Source organism: Athene cunicularia (genome assembly GCF_003259725.1).
Source record: "Athene cunicularia isolate RWA chromosome 18 unlocalized genomic scaffold, athCun1 chr18_part1, whole genome shotgun sequence".
NCBI classification, from domain to species: Eukaryota; Metazoa; Chordata; class Aves; order Strigiformes; family Strigidae; genus Athene; species Athene cunicularia.
The window spans coordinates 4,483,191-4,497,331 of record NW_020799123.1 but is presented as its reverse complement, the minus strand read 5'-3'; the positions used below and the strand labels follow the sequence as shown (position 1 = coordinate 4,497,331).

Here is a 14,141-nt window from a genome sequence, read left to right as displayed (position 1 = left end):
CTCCTGCATTACCCCCGCCAGGGAAGTTCCTCCTCTTAGCAAAATCTGAACTGTAGGCTGGAAACAAATCAAAGTACAAAGCACAGCTGGCTGCCCGAGAGGAATACGATGCCGATTTCTTCCACTCCAAGTGCTCTGGGGCTGTTTTCTGGCCAGCTGGGGAACACATCGCTGCTCTGGATGGCAAATGTCAGCAAATATTTCTCACTTTTGAATTTATCAGGTATAGTCATAGGAAAACAAAGAGGGAGTAACTTCCCTGACATGCCATTCTTAACTCTGCAAAAATACTGCCCTAAGCTACCCACATCAGGCATTTTAGAGGCTGCGATTCTGAACTCTGATGGAGCCTTTTATAAAGGGCTCCTTCCCACTCCTCTCCTCTGCGTCTGTCTAACCGCATGTTGAACAGAGCCTCCAAACCACTCACAGAACTCAACCTTACGGGCACGGTCCCACATACTAATCAAAGGGGGACAGTGCCAAGACTCAGATATCTTCCTTGTCCTTCCAGTCCTTGAGCTGAGGTCCTTCCAGCTCCCATTACCAAGCTGCACCCCAGGATGGTGCTTCCATCCATGGTGAGCCACAGCCTGAGCAAGCCCATCCTGAGATGCAGGGGGTGAGCACCAACACAACTAGCAACGCTGTGGAAAAGGGGCCAGCAGTGAGCCCAGCTCCACGTGTCTTCCACTGAATGGGCCCTGGCTAGGTTTAGCTCAGAACCTCCAGGGTGCTGGTCATCAGAAGCTGCTTCTACACCAATAACTGTGACATCTCTTCATATAGCCAGAGCCCTGTTAACAAGTGTGTGACAACTGAACACTGCCTTAATCCAGCATCTCCCTCTTCCCAGGGCATTCCTCAGGTATTCAGGATACAAACTCCACAGCCAAAGAAAAACAGACTGAGACAAAGCATAGGATTCACATATCCCTAAATGTAGCTACCTAAAGAAATTATGGTCCCTATAATCCTACGGGGATATGGGTTCCTCTAAAAATCTTGTTCTTCCCATTCTTAAGTAAGTGCTCTCAGACACTTTCTGATAGACTCCAGCTCTCAACATTCACCAGCCCAGATGAGTCCCACCTGTCTTAACTGGGACTATGCAGCAGGCCCGTACAAAACAAAAACCGCATCTCCAAAGCCCTGGAATTGCTGCTCACTAAGCACTGCTGGACGTCAGTGCCATACAACCACTTTCAAAGGGACAAGAAAAATCGAGAGGAGTCACAGATTAAGGTTTCCAAGAGAGGTCAACATAAGATCTCCAGGTTCCTACCATCACTGCACACCCCAAGGCCATATGGGGGGTGTGGATGACTGTAGATCCCAAGAGCTGTGGCTATGGAAATGCATGTCACCTCTTTCTTTGGGGTGGAAAGGAGCCCAGCGCAACCCCCTTCTGCAGTGCTTCGCTTGCAGCTACTGCTCAGTCATCCCAACCCCAATTTATCTTTTACAGGAATAAAAGCTTCTGGGTGCAAGGCCAGATGTGCGGAGAAGAAAATCTGGACCCAAAACAAGGGGAAATTGAGCTGCAGTTATACAGAGTCATAAATATTTACTGCAATGTAAACTGGAGCAGTCAGCTGCTCATTTGATTTTAACTTAAAAAAAAAATTAAATTTAAAAGGTCTCTCACCAAAAAAGTGGAAAAGTATATAATTAGAGTCTAAAGAAAACAAGCTTGAACAAATGCGCTGTGTCTTTCAATTTAGATTCTCTACACTGCAGTTGCCTTTGGAGCAGTACCAATTCCCCTTTCTGTCCTTGAACATACATATATGAAAACAGGCAGTGCCAGGGCTGAGACTGCAACTTTGTTTTTGCACATGCGGAAGATAAACATGCACTTCAGTTCAAAACTACCAGCTCCTGCGCTGGTGGCCACGTTTTGTAGCATCAGCTTGAAAATGCAGCTCGGTTCGTCAGGACTGAACCATCTCTGGCAGGAAGCTTTAGCACACAGACCAATACCACGACCTCACGCTAAATTATCACTTGATGCATTTTTCCTGCCATTTGACATTAGTTTGGGTGCAGTGGCCGAGTCTGACCATATTTACACTCTCTGATACATCCCAACATTAGGGTTGGAGATGGTGACAGCACATGGCTGTGAAGCTCCAGATACAAAGCAGCAAGTGTCCCAGCAGCAGGACAGCATCACGGTGTGCCGTGTCACCCTTGTCCGAGCCGTAACGTGAATTCCTGTGCCTGTGCTTACCACTAGCGTTTGAGGAGGGCCAGGCAGGCGGTGTCACAGCTCCCAGGGCGGTTAAGCACACGCTTACTGGACATCTGTGACTAAACCTCATTCCAGATGTGCTGATGCCTTGATAGAGCAAAGTGCTGAAGTCACTGATCCAGGAAGGCATCCCGAGGGTGGCTTTCTCTTCCCACCCACACAGAGGGAAAAGCTGAAAACAACTGTTTTGATAAGTACATCTGGGAGCTGAGACAGGATATGGGGGCTGAGAAGATGAATTGAAATAGCAAATCGAGCCCAGAGGGAGCAACTGTGAGTGACAGAAAATCCAAGGGGATGGGAGCAGATGGAAGCCCTGAACCAACCGTGTCCAAATCAGGGTGTCGAGAACTTGAGTGGGGTTCTTGGGGGGACAGGCTGATTGCAGCAAGCAGCAGAGACAACTGTCAGCATCCCAGAGAAAATGAGGAGGCAATGCCAAGGGAAGGTCACATATCTCAGAAGGCAATGTGAAGGAAGGTTTCCACTGCAGCAAAGCACCTGCTAAGAAAGATGAATGTCTGTGATATACCAGGGACCCCAGTTCTGGAGATGGATGCTTCCCACAGGCTTTTGAACTGTGGAGCAGCAACAGGTCCAACGGAGCAGCTAGCACAGCCAGCAAAGGGGCCATTGAAAGGAAAAGCCCAGAAATGGGCTGTTTCAGCTTCCTTTTGAGTGTTTTAGAGGAGAACAGTGAAATTTTCTATTTGCAGGGGATAATTTGGGTCAGGTCAATGCAGGTGAGTGTCAGGGATGTGTCTCTGTCCCTAGGCAACCCCAACCTGTGTCACACACATGTAAGCAGAGCACATGGGCTCTGGTACTCACAAGCACCAAGACTTCTGCTGCTGTTTTCCTGAGGCTGGAAAACACCTTTTTCCAAGAAAGAAACCCTCCCACATACTTCCTTCTGAATCAGAAACAGTTTCAGAAACATTAAGCTGCAATTAGGAGTGTAAATTTAGTCACAAGCACATATAATCCATAAATCTCCACATCCAATAAAAAAATAATAGCTAAGGAGAGTACGAAAGAGCTGCTAATTACTAGAGCTGTATTTCAACCTCAGGCCATTCTTGCTTTCTATTGCCCTGTGTTAGACCCCTTGAATTGAGATGGGGCTCGCTAATTATTCTCTCTGGATCCATTATTCAGTAAGTAATGAATCTTTTATTTTATACTGCTCTCTCTTTTCATATTTTGGGTTTTTTAAAAAATATATATATTCACTGCTCTCTTTTTTTATACATATACTGCTCACTCTCTACAACGTGGAGAGCTCTGCATTTATTAGCAACCAGCTTTGCCTTTCAAACCATGCCCAGCAGACAGGAGGCAGGCGATGTGATTTCTGAGAGTTACCTCTTGCATTCTCTCAATTTTATTTTAACTTTTTTTTTTTTTTTTTTTTTTAAATTGGATGAGGAAGTTTCAAAGAGAGAAATTCATGAAACTTACTTGGACTCGTCTGGTCACTGAGTCTCCGAAGTCTCCCGCTGGAGGTCCGGCTGATTCCTAAAGCAAAAAGGAGTACTGAATGGGCCACAGGAGTTCATGTGAATACAGTACGTGGAGCAATCTCCCTGCTATGACTCTACATTTGGTGAGGCACATTTTCTGTTGGGAATCTACTATGCACAATCATCTCTGCGATCAAAGGATGATCGAATCACCTGAGGAGAGACCTCCACCTTTCCCTGAAGATGTCAAATGTTACTATTCAAACATATCAAACCCAAAAATGTATTTAGTGTGTCCAGAAAGAGAGAGAACCTCTGAAACCATTAAGTGGGACACGCATGTTCACCTCTCAGTCCAGGATATTTTATCCTAGAGCCAAGTGTAGCACTTCCAGAGACAGGTTTCCTAGCTGAGAGAGGAAACAGGCTTCTGCAAAGAGACCACTTCCCAGAGGTGCTTGGCCTCTCCAGCCAGCTTGGCTGCAAGGACAGCAGCAGCTCCTGGGTTCAACATGGCAGGAAATCAAGGGGTGACTACTTTCTGGCTAGACTGCACCCTGCATCCTGTATGAGAACCCTGTTGTGGAGTTAGACCAGCTGAAACATGGGATGCATTGCATATTCCAGGCAGATGCTAAACCAGAACACAGTGATCCAGATTGTGATCCATCTTTTTTAATGAAAAAGTATTCATCATACCCTTTGGGGTAGCACATGGTTAATGTAGCACATGCACTCTGCTGGAGAAAGACAGGGCATCTTAACCTACCCTGCATCATACATTTGAAAGATAAAACCCAGACACACCTGATTCCTCCATTCCCATGCCCACTGCAGAAAGTAATCAGTAACTCCCAGACACCTGCCTGCCTCCCAAACTCCAGGCAAGCCAGCAGGACCTGCTGGCTACAGCAACATTTCTAATCCATCAGCAACTCATTTAATTTCTCTGCCATTGCAGCTGCCTATTTGTAAAGTGGTGATTGCCACAACTCTTGTTTCCCAGGTATGCCAAAAACTCAGCAAGAGCCAGAATTCACCTTAACAAGCCTTTGGTTAAAACCTAGCCATACGCAGAATCCGTAAGTTGATTAGTGTCTCAGTTTCTCTTTTCTTAGTGGACACAACAAATGCAGCAAACCACCTCATGTGGGATGCTATACTCTGAAAGTGCCCCAAATGCTGTGAGGTCCTGACAGGAGGATTCCCAGAAGGTCTGGCAGATGCTCCTCAGTCTCTGGTGGGTCCTGTTGGAGGAACAACAGCTCCAGGGTAGTGTCCATCATCTCAGACACCAGATGCTGGAGCTGTTGACCTTTCAAACAGAGACATGGAGGCTCCTCAGGTCAATACACACACCATCTGAGCACACATATATTTTAAATCAGGATTTCTACCCTGCAAACAGGTAAGAAACTCCAGATTTTTGGGGTGATGTTGTTCAGTTGTATTATTTAAACTATCTTCTCACCATCTACCAGATCAGTTGGACAGTAAGCAAAGGGATTAAATCAGCACCAATTTAAGATTCAGAACACTCCTAAACTGTGATTTGTAACATAGCCACAACCTTACAAACCATGTCAGCTGGAAGAGTTCATCATACCAAAAAAAAAAAAAAGTAAAAGGCAGGAAAACTTTCATACCAATGAGCCCTGGGATGAAAGGAGGGAAGGGAAAAAGAGCTGCCTGGCAACTCAACATGGAAAAAAGTGTCTCATGCTCAGAACCCTCTGCTTACATATATATATATATATATATATATGCATATGTCTGTGCATTTTCTCTCTGCCTTTCCTCTTCTAATATAAAAAGTCTCTGTGCCTACAACGTCACACAGCTGAACCACAGGGCTGATCCCAGGGAAATGGTGCTGCTGCTGCCCGGCCATGGCGGCACAGGGAGAACCCCCAGCCAGCACCACCCGGAGCCAGCCCCGGCCTCAGCTCTGCCCCCCAGAGAGCACCACCAGACAAAGGGCCAAAAATAGAGCCAAGACTGTCCACCTGCAGGCATGAACACCCAGTCTGTCTTCAAGAGCTTTATCTGCACCGTAACGGGGCAGACTGCTGCTACACACATCACTCAACATGCAGTTTCCATTACTGACAGCGAGAGAAGGGCTGAAGTTTCTATCAGCTTGTGCACTATAACCAGCATTATAAAATTTAAACATACTATTTTTTCTATTAAACCCAGTCCCTGGATTGTTGGTTTTTTCTTAACTATTTTCTCCCCTCTAAATGTCTACTGCTTCTTTGGACACTAGCAAGAATGAAAACACGTATTTCCTCTGCTAACTAGAGTTTTAAATAGCACTTCTTCAGACAAGCTGCAAGAACACTCGAGTCCTGGCTCAGCTCCTTGCAGAGAATGAACACCTCTGCTTTGTCTGTGTGCGGGCAAGGTGCGGTGTTGAAATCTGGCTTTTATATTTGCTCAAAAATGAGAGAAAAAGTCCCTTATGGGTGGCATGCTGAAGAACGCAGATATGCAGCCATGCTGAGCTAGTTAAATACATCCTTTTATGTTCAAAGACTTCATTCAGTCTGCGGCAAATCAGGACGGAAGCAGAGCGAGGAGCTTACAAGCTTGGACAGGATCGCACATAGGAAATAGGCTTTATTCCCTTTAGCAATGACTCCAGTGGAAAAACACACATAGGACTTGGAGCATCCAATGCAGCACAGCCATCAGAGCATCCATACCCTGGCTGAGCCTGTACCTTTTATGCAAACATTTCTGATCATATCTGTTCTGTCTCACAAGTTTTCTCTGGAGATCTCTAATTACTATTCTCACCCTTTTAAAACAGGTAAACCCACAGGTGGACAAGCTGAATTGATTTGCTCTGTATCGGAGACGGCATTAGAGGGAAGTTCTTCTGACAGCTGCTGCTTCAATCCCTGTTAACAACATTAATAATATATAGTAATGCTGTTAATCCCCTTTCAACAAAAGGGAAAATAAGGCGCAAACAAGAAATTCATAGAGGCTGTCCAACACTGTAGCAGCAAATCTGGAAAGAGGAGGGAGCACTGCAGAGTTCAAGCCAAGCTTGCTATCTGTGATGTCCCACTGCCCCTCCACTGAGGGAGGATCCAGACACAGTCCTGGAAAGCAGATAAACAGCAGGGAAAGCTGGCAGCCTGGCAAAACAAGAAGAGAAGATCTGTCAAAAACAAAACAAAACAAACAAAAAAAAAAATAGACAGAAAGCAACAGCTAAAAATATGCTGCTCTGAACACATGCCAGGAAGCTGGAAGTGTGGGCAGGACCGGAGAGCATCGGCGTGCCGAGCGTGTTCTGGGGTTACCTCTATTTATAGCGTGGAAGCAGCAGGCTGAGCCCCGAGTTTGGGCCATGGGGTTGTGAAATGAAAATCAAAGGTTTCCACCCCAGACACAGTGTCTATGAGTCTTCCCTCTTAACGGAGTTCAAATGCCCTCAAGCCATGCTATAAATTCATTGTAGTGCACTGGACTAAGAAACATAATGAAATATGCTTTATTTAGCTGAAATTAGGAATGCTTCCCCACATCCCTGGCAGAATGACTTCAAAATGGAAGAGTCCAACAGTTAAAATCAGTCAATCCAAGAACAGTTCATTCAACCCAGCGGATATGCCGCAGCAGGACAAAGTTATAACATTTGCAGAGCTTAACCTCACCTTGGCTCACTGACTGAGCAATATTTTTTCACTTTTTATAATCAGCAACTAATTCCCTCCAGATCCACAGGCTGGAACCATATGGCACAGCAGAAAGGCAGCAGCACCGAAGGACACCGGGCTTCACTGGGGTCTCCTTCACAACTGCTGAAGCCAAGAATCACTCCAACTGGGTTGTGTCAGCACAAGCGATATCCCAGCCAGGCTCACGTTTAAATCACTCCCTCCAGAAACTACTGGGCCAAATGTTCTACTATTTCATCCTTCTTGCAGCTGCTGATATAACACACCATAGATGTAAAGCATTCCAGTATTGAAACGGAAGCATCTTATAGATACTCGCCCTGATGCAGATATGGTGCAGGGCAGCACCAAGACAATCCAGCCTGTCTGGAGAAACTGTCCTTGCTACAGTGTGACTTTTCTAGCTGACTCTGCTGAATCTGTACCTAGAGGTAACAAGAGAACAGCCAGAGATGTTCACCTCCAATACAGTCAACATGTACATTTTCCAAAACACATGAGAGTTTTTACATGGTACACCCCAGACTTTATATGGATGGATGTAATAGTAATGAGACAGGCCACTTGAGATTTATTTTCCCCTCACGGTAAGCGATCCACACCACTGCACTCATACGATGTAAAAAATCAAAAGAAAAAATGAGTGATTTTCATTTTCAATAGAAACCACAGAGTGAAGAAAAACAATGGAGGATGTAACCCAGGAACTTGCTCTTTCTACACAGTCCAGTAAAAACAAAAAACAAACAAACAAAAGAACCCAAACCAAACAAAGGTCATGTAGGAAAGGGACAGGCCAAAACCAGCAGGAGACATCCCACACTGTGCTGCAGTCAGCAAAGCGGCACCAGCTCATCTGAGCAGCCAGCGTGACCCCTGCTTCTGTTAAATGTATTTACCAGTGGGTCTGAGATCAGATAATTCAGCTTCCTTCTTCACCCAGCACAAATGCAGCAGGGTGCCCAGACAGCACTGGAGATGTCTCCATCCAAGGCCAGATTCCTCCTACAGACATTTCCACACTCCCAGCTCCCCAGAGCTCTCTCCTGGGGCATACAGGTCTGGGCCCGGTCAGGGACCCATCCCTAGACTCGACCAACTTTGGCAGTGTGGTGGTGGGAGACCCCTCAGCAGAACAACAATTCGGAGGTGTCTACAGCACCTACACAACACCAGTAGTTTTTAAAAGGCCGACATTTAGAGTTGGCTCCCTCCAGGGCAGGATCTGCACCAGCCTGTGCACTGCAGAGGCACCCAGCCCCACCTCTCTAATCCATCCTGCCCTTTGTTGTCTCCTGAAGCCACCCTGCTGTCAGCTAGGGAGGACGTAAGATGACAGCAAGGTCGTCACTTTGCCCTGAAGCAGATGCAGAGCTGGCACAGGTACCGGTGCAGACTGATCGTTTCTTTGCTCCCTTTTAGGATGTGCATATCCATCACAACACTCTTAGGACCATACAGGGTGTGAAATCTATCTCATTTTACCTACTTCACAGGCACTATACAGGCAGTAGGCAAGAGAATTGCCTTCACCGGCAACTGCATTTCATCCTGCTTCACATAAGCAAGCTCTAAAAGCTCTTTATCTAAAGTGGCTGGAGAAGACTTCACCAGTAAGGAGGCCTGGAGCTGTTAACAGGATCATACATGCTTTGATCCACACTGCACAACCACCAACTCAGTGGCTTCTCCAACATACCAGACCAGCTGCTGAAGATTGAGCTGCAGTTTTAAGGATGACACAGGACATCACCTTCAGAGGCAGAGTCCTGCACATGGATCTGTGGGTGGCACTGGAGACAGCTGGGGACAGAGGGGCTCTGGGGGAGCTGGGGACTGTAAGGGAGAGACATCTGTTTGCAGAGTAGCAAAGGAAGAAGAATCTCTGTTGCTTCAAGCCCAAGTCCAATGAACCACACAATTACAGCTTCGCTTCCATTAACTTGAAATCCACTTGCAACATTAACCTCAAAAGGAGTATGTTAAAAAAAAAAAAAAAAGGAAAAAAAAAATCTATGTTCATTTCCAGCACTAATCAGAAACATGCCCCAAAGAATAAAAGACACTTTTCCAGAATCTGTGTAATAGAGACTCTGTACAAAGAAGCTGAGCACAGCTAGAAAAAAACCCTTCAACTCATGTACATGGTTTCATTCTGGATCAAATATCTCTGACACCAAACTGAGCTTTCCTTGGGATGGAGGGATGCTGATGGAATGGAGGGATGCTGTTCCCAAGAGGCACTGATTACAGACTCAGCAGCAGACCACTACCTTCTCCAACACAGCTACCACCACATGGGTGCACCAACAAGCTGTATGTGTCCAGGTCAATACCCTAGCGTGGACCGTAAAACCACCACCACCCATTCACTTATGTGGGAGCTGGCTATCATCAGGCTGGGGCCAGACAACACTGGTAATCAGCACAGCACTAATAACACAAGTGGAGCCATAAATTCACACATCGAAAGAACCCAGCCCGAGGCTGGATTGCAGATAACCCTCAAGGAAACCACAGGGAAATTGGCATTAGCAAAATGCATATATTCCTACCACATTGTTATACTTCTGGCAGGTGCCAAACATTCTAACCCTAAAAAAACACTCAAAAAGCTTGTGCTAATGATAAGAGGCAGCAAGAATCAAGCCTCAATTTTTCCAGTGTTAGGAAAGCTTACTCCAAGCCCAGCAGTGGCCTGTCCAGAGCTCCTGGCCACATCAAAGGGCTAAGTTAGGTAGAGGGACCGGTCTTGCATGTGGTGGTAGAAGATGACAGGGGACCCAGCACTTTAACCTTGGCTCGAGTTCAAGCTTTGAATCAAAATTTTAACTGAAACTGCAGTAATTCTCAGGAAATCAATTGATGCATCCATAGAGCTCAAGACCAGAAAATTGCCTTGACTGACCTGCAAAACCCACACCACCACATTTTTATCCAGTCATCATGATTTCAAGCTCATGCTTGAATTAAGTCTTGGCTTTTCAGTGACATTCAATCTCAATGTCAAAATTAAAATGTCAGAGTTACCCCTAGTGCTTTGGCAAGTTGCTCAACAGTTAAAATGGCCTTCAAACAGCACAGAGACTCTTCCCCACGCGTTCATTCTGAGGTGAGCAAACTCAATCCTCAGATATTCACTTGACAGAACTAACAAGATCATTTCACCGCTCTTTGTGATCATCTGTTCTTTACTGCCCACAAATTCATCACAGCTGATAGTCATTCAGAGATATGCTGGACAATCATGAAAGCACAAAAAAAAAATAGCACAAGCAGTTTTTCATATGAAAAAGTATGTTAGTCATCATCTGTGATCCTTCTGGTTAGTGTGTTTCAGTAATCCGGGCGGGCAGCAGAAGGGATGCCACGTCACCACACTGACACATCAGATGACTTGTACAAATGCGTATTTATAATGAAAGTATCCACACAAATTGGAAGAGACTGGAAAAACGGGTCTTTTGTATGTATTGTCAGTTTTGCTGGTTTATGCGATTCTTTTACTTAGCAGCAGGAGGGAAGGGAAGAGGATTTATAAAGGAACAAAAAACTGTTTTTGTGAAGCTATACTGCCTGGGAACAGACCTGGTAAATACTGTCAAGTCTAAAATCACTTCCAGTTCATTGTTGAAGTTATCCAGATTTCCAAAGAGATCTTGTCCCCCTAAATTTATCCTGTCTTCACCACGTTCCTCATTTGCTCACACTCCTTAGCTTCTGAAATCCAAGAGAGAGAAGCAGGACCCAAGAACTACAACAAACAGTGTTCTTGTGACATTTTTGCTAAATGAGGGGGTTTTGCAAGAAAATGTCACAGAACTAGCAAAGCCATTTACGATAGCAGCATGGATCTGGTCCCATTTGTTTCTCCAGAACCCATAGCATCCTGGCAGAGATGGGAAGGACGGAAGACGTCTGAACTCATCCAAGCTGCAGCCTTGCTCAGAGAAGGAAATAATCAAATTCTTACATTAATCAGCTGCCACAAGAGCTTCATCAAGCTAGAAATGTGTTAGTTAATGATTAACATTAATAGCACAAGAGTCCCCAGGAGCCTGAATAGACAAGGAATATGGCTTAGCACACAGAGCACTATGCAAACAAAGAACAAAACAAATGATCACTGCTCATCCTTTGCTTTCCAAAAAACCCTAAACATTTACTGCATCCAGATGCATGAGTGCACCTAACTTTCTCAGGTTCACCCGGCAATGGACATGGATTAGTTGGAGAAAACCATTGTCAGATTTGAAGGAGGGGAAAGGAATTTTAAAACTGCAATGTGGTATTTCCATATGGATCAAATACTCCCAAGCTAGCCCACGGCTCTCCCCCCCACTCCCCGCAGGCCCGTAACCCTCTGGCTCTGACCACACAGAACTCCTGGTGCAAACTTCCCAGCCCAGCATCTGGCTCTCTGCTGCAGTCTGACACTACACACAACCTTAGCACACTAAGCAGCAATGTTACTTCAGATTAAAAGAAATAAAATAAACCTTATTTAGATTTTAAATCAATTTCTTGCCGCCTTTCTTGTAACCTTAGTGTAATCCAAATTTTATTTTTCAGCCACAGCATTTGTTCAGTGACTGCTCACTGCTTCCCTGCTCTTGTTTCAGACACACAAAACTCCCAACCTTGAGTTTCAGAGGGTCCCCCCACAACAAACATTGCTGGATTTATCATCGGGGCCCTGCAAGCCTGGGGCTGCCATCAGGATGTAATACAGACCCCTTCTGTTTGCCAGGCTCTGAAAGGCAAATGTTGATTTTTCCCAGAGAGGGATGGGGGTGTATAAAGGGAGAAAAGCTGAGAACAAAGAGGCAGCAGCTCACTAGCCAAAGGGCTGCAGACAACAAAGGGCAGAGGTTAAGGGTTCTCCTGAGCCTGCGTGACCCAAGAAGATGACCCACCAGGCTCTTGGCTGAGCCGTGCCAGTGCCTGTGGCTAACAGGACACCCAGGGCAGACCTGGCTGCATTGGCCTTCCCAACCTTAGTGAGCAACTCCTCATGCACAGCTGGAGGAGACAAGGGGCAGCCTTTGGTTTTGAGATCAGTGACTGACTCTGAAGACACTGCAAAGGGAATAATTCAGCCAGGGATTTACTTAGATGCTAAGATACAAATCCAAGTCTCAGTGCAGGCTTGTGACACAGTGCCCTTTTCCTCCATGCAGTACGAGAGATGCTCCACCGCAGCCATGTAACATCCAAAGGAACCAGCGACAGGTAAAGCAGCAGCCAAGGGACCATGGTCACTAAATCCCTTTCCCTCCCTAGCCAGAAACTCAGACGATTACACAAGGCCAAGATTCACAAACTGTCTGGCCACTTGATTGAGAACAGGTAATCTTGGAAAAGCATTGAGGCCAAACAGCCAGTTGTCACTTTTCTCTCTGTGTCGAACATCCACACAAATACTCTCTGGGCTACAAATGCTACTGGAGCCCTTTCACCCAAGCGTCCCTAGGGTAGCAGCAGCCTGAACACATACACACTTTACAGTCATGTGTCACACAACAATGAACCTGGATTGCTTTGGTAGGAGCCTGGGGTTACTCTGATGTTACACAGAATTGCCTGAAAATCAGAAAGCCCAAGATCCAAGCTGTGCTTCAGAAACCAGCTCCCTGGGTAGCCCTACTCAAGACGTTTAAGCTCACAATTGCAGTGGTTCCCTTGGGACATCAGACATCCACATTCTAACATTTATCTCTAATCCCAGCTCCAGACACATCTTGATTCTCTTCTCATTCCAGACTAACCTGCCCCTGGGAGATTCTGAGGTGGGTGGCCAGGGAGGACCAGCTCCACTGCCAGGGCAAAGCTGTTTGCAGACAGTCAGGAAGCACTCACCTGCCATCACAACTCTACCACAACCCACTGCACATAAATTTCCTCCTCCACATATCCTTTTCTCTGCCTGTGAAATGAGGTGTCAAACACTTTCTCTGCTTATAGAAGCAGGAGGGATATATTATTTAATGGTTTTATATTTTAGCTGTGCTGTAAAAAATGCATCTATAGATTACTGAAATAATGTCTGTTGTTTTTAAACATCAGGGAAGAAGGGAAGTTACAATTTGGACTACAATGAAGTCCTGGACCCAGACAACTGAGGGCTTTCTCCTATTCAGTCTGCCCCAAAAGTAGCCAAGGCAATCCAGTTTCATAAGCCAGTAACATTCTTCGAATGTTTTTCCTTGTATCTTACAATTATATTTAATAGCAACTGAGCAGGGAAATTGGAATAGAACTTCAGACAATTTTTAGGACATATTTGAGAGCCTAATGTTGCAAATCAGCCTGCTCTAGAGTTTGCGTAAGTGCCTTTACAAACTGTAGTATAATTCCATCTCTGTCTTCAGAGATGCTGCATTTAGAGTTCTCTCTACTACCTCCAAGTCAGATGCCCACAACAAAGACTGACCACAGTCCCAAAGTCAGCTACACGATCAGCTTAAGGATGTATCCGAGTGGTCTGCAGTCAATGCTGAGATTAATTTTCCTGTGAGCTCGCCCTCTCCCTCATATGAAGCATTTAGAGGCATTTAATGGAGGACAGGGTTCTCAGAAATACCCACTGCCCATGCTGAGCCCCAGAATATGTCTGCTGTGTCCTGACACACATCAGAGGAGTAAGGTACCCAGCACAGAAGAACAAAATTAATTTAAAAACAAGATGTAGAATTAATACATAAGTGCCAATAAATTATCAGCTTATCC

The 14,141-nt window shown here is 45.5% G+C and overlaps 1 protein-coding gene across 2 annotated transcripts in view; it reads right to left on the bottom strand.

The window, feature by feature from the left end:
* SEPT9 (septin 9) overlaps positions 1 to 14,141 on the bottom strand; it is a 139,726-nt gene that overhangs the window by 110,079 nt on the left and 15,506 nt on the right. For both annotated transcript variants that reach the window (XM_026860935.1, XM_026860936.1), the window contains exon 2: positions 3,716 to 3,772. In XM_026860935.1, the coding sequence (XP_026716736.1) occupies positions 3,716 to 3,772 (57 nt within the window). The remainder of the gene's footprint in view (positions 1 to 3,715; positions 3,773 to 14,141) is intronic.